At 53.3% G+C, this 16,751-nt stretch overlaps 1 protein-coding gene across 6 annotated transcripts in view; it reads right to left on the minus strand.

The window, feature by feature from the left end:
- CTIF (cap binding complex dependent translation initiation factor) overlaps positions 1–16,751 on the minus strand; it is a 286,875-nt gene that overhangs the window by 76,590 nt on the left and 193,534 nt on the right. For 5 of the 6 annotated variants that reach the window (XM_047696738.1, XM_047696734.1, XM_047696736.1 and 2 more), the window contains 2 exons: positions 9,207–9,699; positions 6,241–6,540 (listed from right to left, as the gene is read on the minus strand). In XM_047696738.1, the coding sequence (XP_047552694.1) occupies positions 6,241–6,540; positions 9,207–9,699 (793 nt within the window). The remainder of the gene's footprint in view (positions 1–6,240; positions 6,541–9,206; positions 9,700–16,751) is intronic. The other variant, XM_047696737.1, reaches the window with a different exon arrangement.

Raw genomic sequence — 16,751 nt, forward strand, 5'->3', positions numbered from 1 at the left:
AGATCATGACCTGAGCCGAAGGCAGCGGCTTAACCCACTGAGCCACCCAGGCGCCCCCCCACTGATAGCTTTAGGAGACAGATTCCTCATTCTCTGAACTTTCTGACCCTACAGCTTATCTGTGGCAGGGGCATGGGAGCCCCCAGGAGCTGGGGTGCTGGACTAACAGCCCCCATTCAGCCCCATGACGTTGGGTAAGGCTTGTAGCTTTCCCAAGCCACTTTCCTCATCTGTAAACATGGGGTAGGGCTCCTATCCTGGAACCCAACTCAGAGAGAGAGTCTTGACCCTCACACACGGAGTGCTCAGGGGTGGAGGAATACATCACACACAAGGGAGCACTGGGACCTAAGACGGAGGGCTCCATCCTTCCCTTCCAAGCATTTCCTGAGCACCTACTATGCCCAAGTCATGACGCCAGCAGCTGGGGACCAATGCCAACTCATCCAGGACTCCTGCTCTCAAGGAGTTTACACTTAGAGCTGGTTACAATCCCAAGGTTAGCCCCTCACCCCTTCTACCTGTAAAAGATGGGAGTTAGGAACTCCAGATTGTGGCTGAAGAGGAACAGGTCTGATTTTCCTGAAGCTTTGCGATAACCAGGAGAGAAGGAAGTTCTCTCTGATGAGTGCCGTTCGAAGGATGGCCCAGGGCCTCTGCCCCAAGCCAACAAATGTGGGACCAAGACAGGGGGCAGAGGATGGGAGAAACGGGGCAAGAGTAGGGTGTACGTGTCCCACCAGCCCTGGAGATGTATCTTACATTTCTGATGTACTGATGGGGCAGCCAGACCAGGAAAACTTCAGTGTGCCTTCTGGGCCTAAAACCCATAGTTGAAATCACTCCCAGAGACCCCTCAAAAGCCCCACGCAACCCCTGGCACCACTCAATGGAGTTTCCACATATCAAAAGCCCCAAACACAGTGCCAACTGGTGACCCAGCCAAAAACTCGAGAATTTATCTGTTCTCTAGCTTGAGGCCAGTTTTTTTTTTTTTTTTTTTAAGAGACAATCTTATAGAAGGTGCTGGTGGAGAGCAATTTATTTTGAAATCTGGTCATATGCCAGATTCCGATTTGGTGTGTTTTTTTTTTTGTTTTTTTTTTTTTTTTTTTGTCTCCCCGCTAAACCCCTGCCCCACAACAGCCCTGCTGTGTTTACGACTTGAGTTGAGTTGTTTTTTTTTTTTTTTTTTTCAAAAAAGGTATCGCATCCTTCTGTTAGATGTGTTGTTGGCAACGGTTGCTAGGGAGAGCTGGGGTCAGTTACAGACACACTGATGCCTGCTCTAATAATACTTTGCTCTGCATAGCTCAGATGCAGACACCTCTTGGCTAAACAGGGCACGCACATTTCAACAGAGGAGGGCTTGAACTTGTACTGCGCAGGCATACCTCCGCGAAGGAGCACTCCCGGAGCCCAAGTGGAAGGCCTGGGGTGGTGACAGGGTAGTGCCGGGCGGAGGAGGCTCAGGCCTCCAATGCTTCTCATTCCAGAGGTCCCATAAAAAGAGGCACAGTCATTCTTCCCCGCCTCATGAAGCTGGAGCCTCCCCCGCCACACCCCATTATCATCCCGCAATTTCCGGGTAAGGATCAAGGCCAAGAGTTTTGGTAACTTCTGTCACCCGGGGGTCCTGGGCACCCCACATTCCCCTGGAAGTCAGAAAGCATCAAGGCACATGCTCCAGCGGGTGTGGGGCCCAGCAAACGTGAAGGTGGGAGTTGGGTGGGAGTGGGTGGAGGGACGCACACTAGGCCGTGAAGCTGATCGCCTCCCCAGCTTTACCAGGTGGCCCAGCCTCTGGCACACCCGGGCCATGTGGGTTTAGAGTGAGGTCCCTTTCCTAAAACACATGATAGCTGCTCCGACATATATCTGAGGCCAAGAAAGAGGAAAAGGACACAGGGAGACAAGCTAAGGACAGAGAGGAACAGGGCCAGCGGCGAGGAGAGGCACCTTGGGGCTCCTGCCTGGTTGACTTGGTTAGTGAGGAGCTGCTCCTGTAGGAACCCCAAAACGATGACAAGGAATGTGAGAAAGGGTCCCCCAGATGGTCTAGAATGGCTTCCTCATGGCCCAGGGGGGATCCTGAGGCCGGACAAAGTGAAGGGACCGGCTCAGATGCCATGTCTCCTACTTTGGTGTTCACTCCTTGGCTCAGGCTCTGCGTCCTCCACGCTACTCAGCAAAGAGCCCAGTACTTGCTACAAGTTTCTTGACTGGCTTACGGGATGACAGGCAGGGCCAGCTGGTTCATAAGGGACAACGGTGGCACAGTCAGGTCATTTCTGGACTGTCTACCTCCTGAGTGGTGCTCACCTGTCTACACTGCAACATCACAGGGGAGATCTTTCAGAAGGATGGCCAGCCTGTCCCTGAAGAACCTAATTCAGCTGGTTCAGGCTAGGACTCCTGCAGTGGTATGCTCCTCTCCGTATGATTCGAGCAGGCAGCTAGGCTGAGAACCCCTGGCCTACAGAAAACCTGGTGGCTGGAACTGAGTGTTCCCAGGCCGCATCCCCACTGCTGACAAGCACACCAATAAAAGTCTGTGACTCAGTGGGCCCATCTATGACACTGACCCATCACCCACAAACTGGCAGTCACCCAGTACAAGGCCTTGTGACTCAAAGTGTCAGGTCCCTGGGCCCACAGCACCCACATCACCTGGGAGCTCGTCAGACCTGAGAATCTCAGGGTGCACTCAGAATGAGGGGACCAACATCTGCATTTAAATTAAGTGCCATGCGATTCAAAAGCACATTCGAGTTGAGAAGCACCGATCTGGTGAGAAACACTGATCTAACGCTCGATGCGTAATAGACATTTAAGAAATTCCACTGTTTAGTACGTGGAATTTTTATTTACAAGAACATGAAGAAAAGGACCATATTTAAGGCAAAACGACTTGGTTTTGATGTAAGAACTGAAGACCATTCTTGAGCTGTGGGATTGGGGACGGGTCCATTGAAACCCCACTGGCTTAGGAGGGGAGTGCTTCTGGGCTCCAGGAGAGCACAATGCTGAGTCTCTGGCTGGGAAGGGTTAAAGGTCCTCTGACCTCCCTTTGGCCCCACTGAAGAGGTCTGCACCCCAGAGGGGCAGGGAGCCCTCACCCCTCTGCCAGAGAGTCCCCTACAGCAGAGCCTGCCCCTCTCCCCCACGCTGCCAGCTCCCACTGCCGAAACCCAGGCAGCAAAAGCAGTCGGCCAAGGAGAATGCCGTCCAAAGCCGGCACTGGGAGCTGTGTTCATAGTGTACTTCACACCCTGGGCCCCACTGCAGCCAGCATCGCTAAGCCAGGCCTCTGATGTGGAGGCAGCAGCCCAACTGGCCACATGAGGGGCATCTCGGAGGCCACCGAAGTGACTGGCTGGAGATCCAGAGGCGGGGGGAGGGGGGCTTGAGTATGAGCTGAGTATGAGCCATGCGAGGAGAAAGGGAAGGAAAGGGCTCTGGCGGCTGGAGGCTGTCTGTTGGGAGAGGAACACGAATCAGGTTTGCCAGAAAATGAAGGCAAGTCAACCAAGACCCTGCTGTGGGCGTGAGGAAGGGAAGTCGGGTTTGATAAGCCATGTCCATTTCCCTCTTTTCTGGTACCTTGTGAGTCCAGGGTGGTGAATGGCCACGATTCTTGGAAAGCTCACTTCATTCAATCTGCCGCCTCCCCAGTGCCAGGGAGAGGCAGTGGGGCCCGAGGGGCCCCGAGCGGACCCACCAATGAGGGGGCTTCCTCTGGGCCTCGTGATTGGGGAGCTGGTCTGTCAGGAGCTCCCGGGCAGCCCCAGGCCGGCACATCCAGCCTGCCCAAGGGGCCTTGAGAGTGAGGGTCCAGCTCAACCCCTCCAGGGCCCTTTCTCCTTGGCTTACACAGAAGCTGGGGCTGCAGGTGGTGAAGAGGGGGTCCGTGGGGGCCTACGGGGGACGCTTCGATTTCTCAGTACCTGATGCACAGATACCCTACCCAGGCAAATAGCAGATGGGGACTGATAGCCCTCCTCCACCCCAGGAACGAGGTGGCCTCAGTAGGGCTGGGTCTCCTGGGCTGGCTCCCGAAGGCTGTGCCCTGCCCATCACTGAGCCATGGCGTGGGGTAGGTGGAAACAGCCAGGACTGTTTCTGGCAGCGGCAGGGCCCAGGGAAAGTGAGGTGGAGGCAGCTCCTGTGGGGCCCCTCGGGCGCCCCCTCAAGGCCCCCGACTATCTCCAGCAGCGTCAACCTGGAAGACCCGTGGAGGAGGGTCAAGCAGCCGGGCCAAGTACTTCCCGGCGGGAGCAGCAGAGGCCCAGTGCCAGATGCTGACCGCTGAATTGGGCTGAGAAGCCCTGTGTCCCGGCTCTCGGTTTGGTGCCCTCGCCCTGCGCTAGTGTTTGCCAAACTGTGTCTCTCGGCACACTAATTGGACACGACGTTATTAGCCGGGGGATGCGAAGAGGACTCGCGGAGGTCGGCGGCGCCAAGCAGGTTCCCTTCCTGCTGTGCTAAGCCAGTCCACTCTGCAGCTGATGGAGAGGCAGCTGTGCCACTGAACCCCTTCTGTGGCTGAGCCTGTCCCAGGACGGATGCCCTGCCGGACACTGTGGGCAAGGCTGGTCTGACCACAGGTCGTTGGAAGAAGCGCCTGACCCGGGCAGGATCCTGGGCGGGCCCTGCGGCCAGCGGCCCTTCCCGGCTGGGTGGGTCTTGTCCCCACACCCTGGATGTCTGCCTGCCACCAGCTCCAGCCAGGCTTCTTGGAGCTGGCAGCCATTGTCTGCAAGTCCTGGCCTATCCTGGCCTTTCTCTGGAAAAGAACAAAAGCCAAAGCCAAAGGCTGACCCTGTCCCTCACTACCCCACCACGTACGTGGCAGACAGGCTGCTCCCCGCCGCCACCATCCACACTCTCCCAGGACATTCCGGCCCGTGAGGAACATGCCCGATGTGCAAATCCCTCAGGTAATGCGGGAATTCGTCACCAGGGGAGTGTGGGCGATCCAGGAATGGGAACCTGATCACGGCCTGGAGCTGGAAAGAAGCTGTTGGGGCTGGCCGGCGAGGGCTCAGGTTACAGTGAGCAGACTCCCCAGGAAGAGGGGAGTACAGCAGGCGTGGAGCCCTTCGGGCAGCACACAGAGGGGGCTCCCTCCTCCCCATCTTTTGGGGAAGAGACAGCAGACTTTGAACCAGCTGCTTAAGATTGGCATGACCACATGGTTTACGCCTGGTGTTTGGGTGTGATTATGGACAGAGCTCCTGTGCCTCTCAGAAGCGCTGTGGCTTGGAGGACCTCTTCTACGCTCACCCTTGTTCACACAGACTTGCGGCGGGTGGGGTGGGGTGGGGTCCCTTTCTGTTCTGGAACTCTGCGCTCACAACTTCCAGGCTCCTGTCTTGCCCTACCTGGACTGGAAACTCAGTTCACATCTCAGCGAGTCTAAGGTACAAAGTCAGAGTAGAGATGACTTTCCCATAGCCCGGAGTCCCCAGGTGACATGGCTATGCCGTGCAACCTGCTACCTCTCCCTGATGCCACCAGCGACAGAAGAGCAGGCACTGGCCTCCAGCTCTCGAGATAGGACAGTCTTAACGCATACATGCCTGTACCTGCTGCCCACTGACGCTAGTAAACCAGCACCGAGCGCTGGGACCCACGGAAGAAGGGATGAAATGGATGGGGATTAAGCTCTCTGGAGGGATTTTGAGTGGGAAGGCACTGAGGGACAAGACAGTCGTGGCTCTCCACGCTTCCCCTCTGCCTTAAAGGTGCTTTCGGGAAGCCCAGTGCATTGGCAGTCAGACCACACCTCTCCTGCTCCAAGCCTCCGTGCCTTCCACTCACACCCATCTAAGCACCAGCTACACCAGCTCTGGGGGCTGGGAGGGGTGGTGGCCTGGCGCTGGAGGAGAAGGAGGAAGAAAAGAGAAGTCCACACAAGTTCAAGTCTGCTCGGACAAGGAGAGGTCAAAGCACAGAGACGGGTTAAGACCAAGCGTCAGTGCTCTTATCACGGAAATACAAAGAGGGCAAGGCTGGTTAAACACGAAACACCTATAAAATTATATTGGACCACTGTAACCATGGAGCACTCACACAAACACATGCAAATCCGACACTCACCCCTCACCCCTCGAGTGCCTTTTTATTTTCTATAATTAATTGGGCAAGGGTGGAACTTGGGAAGAGTTCAACTGTGGTCAGCATCTGCAGCCTTCTCTCTAGTGGTAACCTGGGGCTGGTGCGGCGGGGGCCGGTTACCTGAAGCATGTTGAGAAGCAGGCTCCGGAACTTGGTCCCCTCCACCATGAAGAGGGCCATCTTGTCACAGAGCTTGGCGGCCGTGAAGGCGAAGCTGCGGTCGGACACGGCCTTCTGGTAGATGGTCCGGACGATCTCTCCCAGCATCTCCTCGGAGTTGGTCGAGTTCTGGGCCTCCTCCATGAAGGTGCTGAGCTTGGCATCCACGTCGCTGCTGTTGTTCCGCATGCTGTTCAGGATTTCGATCAACTTGTCCATCTTGTTCTGCTGAGGGCTGGTGGTCTCCACGGCCACTTCGTCCTGGGGGTGCGGGAGACAAACTGAGTTGCGCCTGAGCGGAGCCGAGGTTACCGCTGGGGGTGACCAGTGGAGGGAGGGCTGCCACCCCCAGAAAGGATCCAGCCCTACCTTCTCGAACCCGAGGTTGGGTCCCTCTGGATAGCGAACCTCCCCCAAAGACCGTCTGGCCCCAGGGTCCTCTGCTGACCTTATTCTTGGCTCCTGTGACCTCATTCTTGGCTCCTGTGACCTCTGGGGCTGATCCTTCTTGCAAGCTCTAACTCTTACCCAGGATTCCCATATATATTGGCTGTGTGTCTACTTGCCTATAAAATGTCTCAAGCTAGACATGACTTAATGGGGCTTGTAAAAGAGGAAATGAGATAACAAGCAAAATATGGAGTCTAAGGGCAAGAAGGAGGGAAGTACCCAAAATGCCCGCTATCTTGGTTAAAGGCGCCCATGGAACGGCTACCTGGTCTTCCAGACTCTAGGTTCCTTCAGCCCTCGGACAATCGAGATCTCTGGGTAAACAGAGCCCTGGTTTTGTGTCCTACAGAGATTGTGCTGGCCTTCTAGAACAAATGCTACCTACCAAGGAATCCTGCCATGTGCCACTGAATCAACTGGCACTTCCTGGAAGGAAATTTCAAACAACAGACTCAACACTCTTTAGAAGTTTCACTGCAAGTGGATCAGACCCAGACTGGTGAAGGAAGAAAATGTCATCTGACAGTCTCAAAAGTATTTATTCAAACATAATGGATGGATAGCCAAGAACGTGATCACCCTAACTGCTGGGATGTGAGATCAGGGTGAAGGGCAGGGTCAGGGACATAAAGGGAGGTCCCACGCTTGTCCTTGCTTTCTCAACAAGGAGAGCACTAGCCTAGAACAAACCAGGGTTCTAGAACCTGCTTTCTGCCTCTAGCCATATGGCTATGGGCAGTGGTTTCACTCTCCGGACCTCAGTTTACTCACTGGTAAGATGAGGAGGTTAGATGATGCATAGCTTTCCCTGAGCCTTGCCACTGTCTATGCCATTGTCCTCCTGGTCCAGGAATCCGGGGCCTCATCTAAGAGGAGTCCTTGAAACCCATTTGTGGATGCTATGGATCTACCGTTTCTATTCTAGCCCCTCCCTGCCCACCCCACGGCCCAACTCTCTGGGCCCCAAGGCAGAAGAGTGGTTTGTACATAAAATAACAACCACCCAGGAGGGGCTTTACACGTGTCATGACATTTAATCTTTACAGTCTGTCTGCAGGGTGGGTACAGATGAGTCAGCTGGGGCTCAGAGAGGTTAGGTGACTTGCCCAAGGTCACCAAGCCAGTCAAAGGCAGGGTGGGCCCCAGCTGGACTCTCAAGCCCATGTTGTCTCCACTCCTCGACAGTGTAGCTACATTTAGTGGAACTGGAAGGAATGCAATGAGTAATCTCGCCACACTGTCCAGGCTGTAGGAACAAGTCTTGGAAAGTCTTCAGGAGAAGACATACTGGTCACCAGCTGGGAACCACCTCCAGGCTCCTACCTTTGAGAAGCAGGGAAATGAATGGCGCTTCCCTCCTGGACCTCACAGTGGCAAGCCCTACAGTGGCTTGCCCCACAGTGGCTCCATCCATGGTGGGTGGGAACTCAGGGCTGGAAAGGATGCTGGGAGCAGCATCTCAGCATCAGGTGTTGGCTGGAGAAGAGGTCTGACCTGCCTTGTCCTGCCTGAGTGTGGACCGGGGCCCGGCTTCTTGGGCAAAAGGAGGAGAGTAGGTGGTTGAGAGAGGCCAGGGAGAAGCCCACAGCTTCGGGCTCACAGGAGCCCCAGAAGGAGGACTCTGGGGAGGGCTGGGGGGCAAGTTGGCCTTCTCAGAACAGCTACCCCAGGTGACTTCTCCTGCATCTCTGGCAGGAAGGGGGGTTAGGGTGAGCATAGTGGACCGGAAGCTGCCAGCGACATAGTCCCACCCATTTGCTAGAGGCTCAGGGACATGTCCTCTTGAATTGGCGGGCCAGGCTCTGGAAGCCAGGTCCGGGGGTAAAGTGAAGACAGAGAGGCCAGGGGTGGGAGGCAGGGGGCAACACTTAAGGCCCTCATTCTCGGGCCTGTACCAATGCAGGGTTGGCACCTGCAGGGTGCTGGGTGGGGGGTAAAGGCCTCCTTAGACCCTTCCCTGGCTGCTGTCTGATGAAGGAGGAGAACGGCAAAGCCGAGGCCTGCTCGACCTCTTCCCAACTCACCTTCACTCTCGACCCTGGTGGGGACCACAGCTGGCTGGCACTTACCTCGGGGAGAAGCATCCGTCCTTCTCATCATATCAGCTCTGAGTTTCCCCCCAAGTCCCCTTTAGCACTATAGGGCAGTGTCTGACCACAGAGAAGGCAGGAGGGGAGAACCAGGCCTTCTCCGTGCCCTTCCCACCCGCCTTGGGTACGTGCCCCTTCCTCCCCTTCCCTCTCAGGCTGGGGGCTGCTGCCCGGTGCCCCCTCTTCCCCGCCGGGGCCTCTTGGGGGACCGGAAGGGGAGGAGCCAGAACATGCTGGAGGGGTTCATGCAGAACTGGCCATGGGCCGGCCCTCTGGTGACCAGGGGTTCCAGAGGCAGCAGGGGCCACCTCAGACCCGCACCCACCACCAAAGTGCCTACCTCGCGCTGTCCTCCCTGGTGCAAGAGAACAACAAAAATTCAATTACCGGTACCTTTTCTTTCAGCCTTCGCCGCAGCCTGTCTTTGGAAGATTGGAGCAGGGTAATTTTGGGCCGCTCCCCGACGCGCTCGGGAATAATACTGTCTCTACGCTTTATCTCGGCCTCCGGACCCCCTGGCTGCTGCGGCGGTAGCCTCTCAGAAGCCACTGGGGCAAGCGCATCGGGGCTGCAGGGGGGTTCGAGGCCGCTGTGCCCGGTGTCCCCCAGGGCGTCCTCCAGTTTGGAACTCTCCATGGTCACGGTCTCTTTGGCATTGCGGTGGGCGCCTGCCTCCCCCTTGTCGCCCGGGGGGTGCTTCATGTTGCTATGGTGCCAGCGTCGGTTCTGGCTGTAGCCATGGTGGGTGGGCCTCCCTGAGGGGTGGGGCGCCGAGCCCCCCTGGTAGGATTTCTGGTGGTCCCTGTTGTGTTTGGCACTGCCTGGCTGGTGGTCACCATGCTGCTGGGGCTTGTTTCCTCCTGGGGGTCTCTGCTGCCGTCTGCAAACCAAAAGGGGAAGACACAGAGGGTCACCAGGAGGGCGGCTCGAGGTCCCTGTGCCAAACACCAGGAGAGCAATCCCCTGAGCCGTTCATTCATTCCTTCTTTCAGCTCCCTTCTTGATCACTTCCTCAGGACGGGACCTACAGATAGAGCAGAGCAGGAGGCAGACAGGTCCGCGCGATTCCCGAGGGTTTGAGTCGGTCCTTGAGTTAAAGTATTATTTTATTAGAACACACGTCAGCCCATGTGTGGGAAACCAAATTCAAAGGAGGCGCTAGAGGAGATCATGAACCCTCCTGACTCTGCCTGCAGCCGCCCGACCTGTACTCTGGAAGCAACCGTTACCATTTTGGGAAGCTTCCAAACACATTCCAAGCACGTTCCGGCAAAGATGTATACACAGACCCGCGTCTGTAACAACTATCCTGGTAATGGCTTTTTGCCATAATGGCTCTTATAAAGTTATGGCATTTGTTAAACAACCTTTTTTTTCTTTTTTCTTTTGGTAGATTGACATTTCCATCCCCAAGCCCACTAACGCAATGAGAAGTTGTGATGGGCTGAATTGTGTGTCCCCACCCCCAGAGTCCACATGTGGAAGCCCCCATCCCTGCCACCTCAGAATGCCACTGTATTTGAAGAGAGGACCCTTAAAGAGGGGATTTAGTTAATCCGTTGGGCCATTAGGGTGGGCCCCCATCCAATCCGACCGGTGTCCTTATAACAAGAGGAAATCTAGACACAGTCACACACCAGGGACGCAGGCACACGGAAGACCATATGAGGAAATGGCAAGAAGGCAGCCATCTGCAAGGGAGACGAATCCTGCAGACACCTTAACCTCCTACTTCCAGCCTCTAGAGTTCCAGAAACTCAATTCCTGTGGCTGAGCCACTCTGTCTGTGGTATTTGGTCATGGGAGTCAGAGCTAACGGACATGAGTGTGACACCTGACTCACCGATTTCCTGGACGCGCTATTTCTAAGGCAGAGAATGTCACATGGAACAGACTTGAGGTGTGCACGTGGGATGAACCCCAAACATTTTGATCTGTGGACTGAAGACAAAGGAGATGGGAGGGGGCGTTCTGGGGACCCTCCGGTCTTGTGCACAAAGGGTGTTTCCATCTCTGGAAGCCCTTTCGGGTCTACCGTCTCGGTATTTTCCACACCATGACTTTATATGACGTGCAAAAGGAGAACAAGATGACCACGAGCACCTTAAAAGTTGTAAAAAGTCATTGAAGGATGTTTGTAGAAAGAAGACTTTACCTTCTAAAGACTGAGGCTTATACCCTCGTCTGTGAGCCTTCTCCTTGGCAGGTAGAACAGACCTTCATTGCTTTGCATTTTATGAACAAAAAAGTGTTTATTTCCTTTAAACTATTACTACTTATACAGACTCAGTTTCAATGTTCACTTGATAATTTTGGATCTGTGAAAATGTGGAGGCATCTTGGGTTGTGGTTACACATATCACTTTCCCATTAAAATCAATGAAAACAACTTTTTTTTTCATTGAAAAGCTTCCCCTACTAGCAGGGATTTCAAGGGGGAAATTAAAGTTGTTAGGTGAGAGATAGGTGTGTGGTCTTTTGTTTCCACACAAATGTAACTACTAAACACTGTATAATAGAAGGAGGAAATTAGTATATTACTGGAGGGAAATTCAACGATTTGTTACAAGAGCCTCTAGAACACACACTGGACCTTGTAATTCCACTTGTGGCAATTTATCCAAAGGAAATTAACAAAAGCCTGCATAGAGATGTAGGTGCAAGGATGTTCATCACAGCAGTGCGTAATGGAAACTGAATGTGGAGTCGTAAGACATGGTGTAAGACTTGACTCTGGTTGACAGAAGAAAGTAGGTATCCTTGAACGTGTAGCACGGTGCTATCTTTTAAGGCAAATATTTATGTGCCTAGAAAAATCTGGAAGCAGACACACCAAAACACTAATGGTGGTTCTCTCTAGAGGATGGGATGAGGATTTTTCTTTTCTTTTTAATTTTTGTTTTCTAAATGAACATGAAGTTCCTTCCCTTTTTCTCTGTTCGTGGGGGTGTGGGGGGGAGGAAGAGAGAATGGGAGAATCCCCAACAGGCTCCATGCCCAGGGCAGAGCCCCAACTGGGGCTCCATCTCACAAGCCTGAGATTGAAACCAAGAGTCCGACACTTAACTGACTGAGCCACTCAGGAGCTCCAAGGTTGTGGCTTATTTAGTTAAAAAACAAACAAACAAACCCAACGCCTTGTTGTTGAACTATTTTCCAGAGAGGCAGTACCATTTTGCATTCCCACCGCCAACACACAAGCTGTTTGCAGTCATTATTTCTCAGGGTAATTCCAGCCGCATCCTTTCCCCCTCCTCGACTGTATGGATTCTGAGAACACGCATGTTAGATACGCTATTCTGGACTCCCTGGTCCCAGAAGCCCGTTCACCGTTTCTTTTTTTTTTTTCCTTTTTTTCTTTTCCCAGCCTATTTTCTCTGCGTGGCTCAGACTGGATCAATTCTAGTCTATCTTCCAGTACACTGGTTCTTTCCCTTGCCCCTACATTCTGCTTTGGGTCTTTGTTAGAGCTTCCATTTCTTTGCCAAGACCTAATTTTTCATCTGTTTCAAGTGTGTTTCTAATTGTCCTTTGAAGCATTTTTACGTTGGCTGCTTTGAAAATCTTTTGTCAGATAATTCTTTTTTTTTTTTTTAAAGATTTTATTTATTTATTTGACAGAGAGACATAGCCAGAGAGGGAACACAAGCAGGGGGAGTGGGAGAGGGAGAAGCAGGCTCCCCGCTGAGCAGGGAGCCCGATGAGGGCTTGATCCCAGGACCCTGGGACCATGACCTGAGTGAAGGCAGCTGCTCAATGACTGAGCCACCCAGGCGCCCCTTGTCAGATAATTCTAACATTTCTGTCATCTTGGTCTTGGCATCTGTTGTATTTTCTCATTCAGTTGAGATCTTTCTGGGTTTCAGTATGACTAGGAGATTTTCGGTTGAAACCTGGACATCTTGGGTATTATGTTCTGTGAGTCTGGACCTAATTAAGTTGAGTCTTAGAATGGTTTTGGCCGGCTTCCTCTGACCTTGCTCCAGTACCAGAAAGGGCTGTCGTGCCTCGTTACTGCCAAGCGGGTAGTAGAGGTCGGCTTCCCTACTGGGCTTTCTCTGATACTCCAAGGGAGGTCCTCTTTACGGCTGAGGAGGGCTGGGAGTTCTGGCTCCCCACACTGTTGCCTCCCTGGCGAGGAGGGTACCCATTGCTACCAGGTGGCCTCCACTGACACAGAGGGAGGGGTGCTCCGTGCCCCATGGGGACAAGTCCCGAGTCCTCACTCAGCCTTTCTGACACCACCTTGGGGAGGATTTGGGACCCTCCTCAAGGCCCGTGAGAGTCAACTCTTGGCTCTCTCCTTGGCCTTTGCTTGTGTGGGTCAGGGTGGAGCTCCCCCTTTTTTTCTGGGAGCTTTGCCTAGAGTTGAGTGTTATCATCCAAAAGTTTTCTGCCTCGCAAGGTTGCCCCTTTTCTGGTCCTCTGGCTAGAGAGGGCAGGTTTTTGTTGGGGCTTTTCGGTCTGCCTGTGCCTACCGGTGTTTCTGGGTTGCCGGCTTCTTTGGCTCCAAGTCTGGGATCTGTGAGGCCAGGAAGAAAATCAAGCAAGTTACTACTCTATCATTCCTTGGGCGCCACGGTCCCCATCTGGTCTGCCTTCTCTCCAACCTTTTGGAGTCCTCTTATGTTTGTTTTTATGTAGAATGTCCAGGGTTTCTAGTTGTCTGTATTTATTTTAATAATTTAAGAGTCATTACAGAAACATCTACGGAAGCCTGGGACGTGTTACGGAGTCCGGCTGTCTGGGTGTGACCTGGGCCCTTCTCAGGAGGCCCGCATGGTATTTTTCATCCTTGATGTCCAGGTTCAACCTCATTAGGTCTGAAGCACATCCCTGGGGCCACGCTGGCCTGATCCTCGGGTGCAAGAGGCATCCCTTCCTCCCCACACCCCTCCCCTCTGCCGGCATGTCTACAACTCTCAGTTTTATTCCCCAGTGGACTCATTCTAAAAAGCAGGGAGCAGCAAGGTACCACAGCTCTAAGTTCTGGAAGACAGTCAGTTTGCATTCATCGAGGGGCAGGGCTCATGAGTAAGGCACCCAGGCAAGTGCTGGGCCCCGTCTGCAAAGTGAGTCACTGGGTCAGCTTCTTTCCAGGATCACCAACTGGCCTTCAGACTGCCCAGACCTAAATCCAGATGCCTGAGCCACAAGTCGGCTCCGAAGCCAGCAGCCCTCACCTGAGGGGCACAGACTGCCTCCATCTGGAGAGAGCCAGAAGCCTGGATCCGGGAGGAATTCCATGGCCCTCCCACTCCTCAGGGTGTCATACGCCTGTGACATTTTGTGAATTCTCCCTGCTTTTATTTTTCAGTGACTTTCAAGTAATTCGCCCTCTCTCCTTCCACTCTCTTTGTTCTCAGAGTATGAGTAATTTTTAAACCCAGAGAAGAACCTTGGAAATTCCCTGGCAGATAATGCTTGTCACGACTTTTCCCATCCTTATTTAGAAAATTTGTGGTGCCTGCAGCTACGGCCCAAGGAATGCCCCCAAACAATGGTTGACCAAGTCCTTCCTAGCATTTGTCTTAAAACTGTCTGGCTTCCCACTTGCCATATCAGGGATTTCCCTGTCTCTGCCCAACATCCTCCCTCCTTTCCCCCACAAAACAAAACAAAACAAAACAAAAAACAAACAAACAAAACAAAACTTCTCTCCACCTGGAGGAGGAAGGAGGTAATTTCGACATGGTTGGTGGTCAAGGGCTCAGAAGAAAGCAGCTAGGTCTTGTAGACATTCTGCTGTTTTTGCTGGAAATTTTGGAGGGCCTGGAATTCCATGTCATCCTAGTTTGCCAGACCTTGGAGCCAGCCAGTTCTGTCCATACAGCAATGACCAAGGGGCATTTAGTGGGTGTTCTCAGACCCATTCTGCCTGTGGGGGGGCACCTCCTTTGCACACACAGAATGCTGTCTGCAGGCAGAAGGGGAGACCCTTATGGGCCCCCTCTTACCTGGGCAGGCAAGACAATGGAGTCAAAAAGAAGAGGGCTGATAGGGGGCTGGGTGGCCCCTTGTGGTGGGGAGGCACCGAAGAGCCTGATGCATTTTCTCCTTCCTGTTCAAGGCTTTGATTCGTTCTCAGGGCCACCGACTGCTGGGACTGGTCTTGTGTGCAGGCTGGTCAAGAAGCTTTCTTCCCATTTTACAGATAAGTCAACTGAGGCTCAGTGAGGTGAAATCCCACACACTCTCCAGAGTGTGCCCAGCCCATCAGCTAGTTTCAGCACCCAGGACCCACCTCCTGTCTGTCTCCTGTTTGCCCTACGATCCAGTGCAGGAGAGAAGGGCCGAGTTAGGACCGAGATCTGCTGCGGTGATGGCCACATGAGGCCCATGTCCTGGGCGTGGGAAAGGACTGAGAGAGCCCCAGCCACTGGAGCAGACTGGGGGCTGGGCCTCGATCCCCCACAATGGAGACCCAGGCTTCCCTGCTCTGGCCATTCACAAATATTTGTCAGCGGTCACTGGCTGAGCTGGCCCAAACCGGCTCCTCTCTCCTCTGCGTTTGTTGGCCCTGGGTTTCGTCGATACCTCCCTACGGGGGCCAGCTGGCTGCTCACCACGAAACCTGTGGGTTTAGGTTTGGCCTGGCTAACCTGAGCTGCTTTTGCTTCCAGTGGCTGGGCAGGGAAGCTCTTGGTCTCAGATACATGGACGTGTGGGTCCAGGTTTTGGAAACACAGCAGACATGCAGTTTTACAACCTTGTGAGCAAAAAAAAAAAGGGCAAAAATCCATTTCCCTGTCGCTTATTATGCTCTCATCTCTCTGGGAGAAGTCTTCTCTGGTGGTGGTGATAGAGGGGAGAGGAATGGCTCAAGAGATAAGATTAATATTCCATTTTTGCCACTGGCAACACCTGCCATTAGGGAAATCATGCTTTTTGGGGGGGGGGGGGCGGAGAATGGAAATTGTCGGTATGCTTTTTCCATCCCTCATTTATTTTATTCTTCCATCTTTGGGTTCTGAAATCAGATGTCTTGTTTCACTCTAAGACTGCATTCTTTTATTAAAAAAAAAAAAAAGAAAGAAAGAAAAAGAAAAAAAAGTTCCCCACACCACAGCTGCATTTTGGGAGGTGGGTGTAGGGAGAATAACTTCAGATTTTCTTTTAAAAAATGATTCTAACAGCAGTGCAAATGCAGACAAACGTCTCTCTGTTCATTTTTTTTTTTTTATCTCATAATTGTTCCCAACTAGATATTCCGAGGGCCACTGACTTATTATGGTTCTCTCAATGTCGGACGTTTTACCACATAATTTGTAGGTCTGCTTAAAAATTTCTGAAAGCAAAATTCCTAGGGCAAGTGGTTTTAAAACTATGCACGGGCTCATATTTCTTGCCTTCAGGGAAAGTGATGACTGCTTATTACTAGCTCAGGCGTCTCCATTCCTGCCCACCTACACATACCCCACACGGGGTCCCACCTTCCGCACCTGAGCCACGGGGGCAATGTCAGAGCTGGACGGGTGCAGGCACGGGGCTCCTCTGCAGCTCTGGGGCCTGGGAACGAGGGTTGTGGCCGCACACATGTCTGCCCCCCTCTGCAGAAAGACTGGGATGCTTCATGAGGGGAAGTGTAGGGTTTGGAAAGCCAGTGGAGGGAAACATGCCATTGGCTCGACAGAGTCTAGAATCATGGTGGCCTGTATTAACTGAGCATCTACTGTATGCCCGGGGCCAGAGGAGGTCGTGGAAATCCAGGAGGTCTCTTCTGCAGGAGACCCCTCAGCAGGCCTGTCCGGGAGACCACAGCCAGCTCAGAGCCTGCGTCTGTTCCCAGCTATGCCGGCACCCAGCTCAGGGGTGGCTGTGAGACATGACAGTCTCACTGATGACTAAGCCATGGTTCAGAGAAGTTGCCTTTTCCTCTGCTGGGATGCCCAAGGGGTTAGTGACAAGGTCCGGAGCTCCGATCTGTGTTTC

The sequence above is a fragment of the Lutra lutra genome, chromosome 12 (assembly GCF_902655055.1).
Source record: "Lutra lutra chromosome 12, mLutLut1.2, whole genome shotgun sequence".
Classification (NCBI taxonomy): domain Eukaryota; kingdom Metazoa; phylum Chordata; class Mammalia; order Carnivora; family Mustelidae; genus Lutra; species Lutra lutra.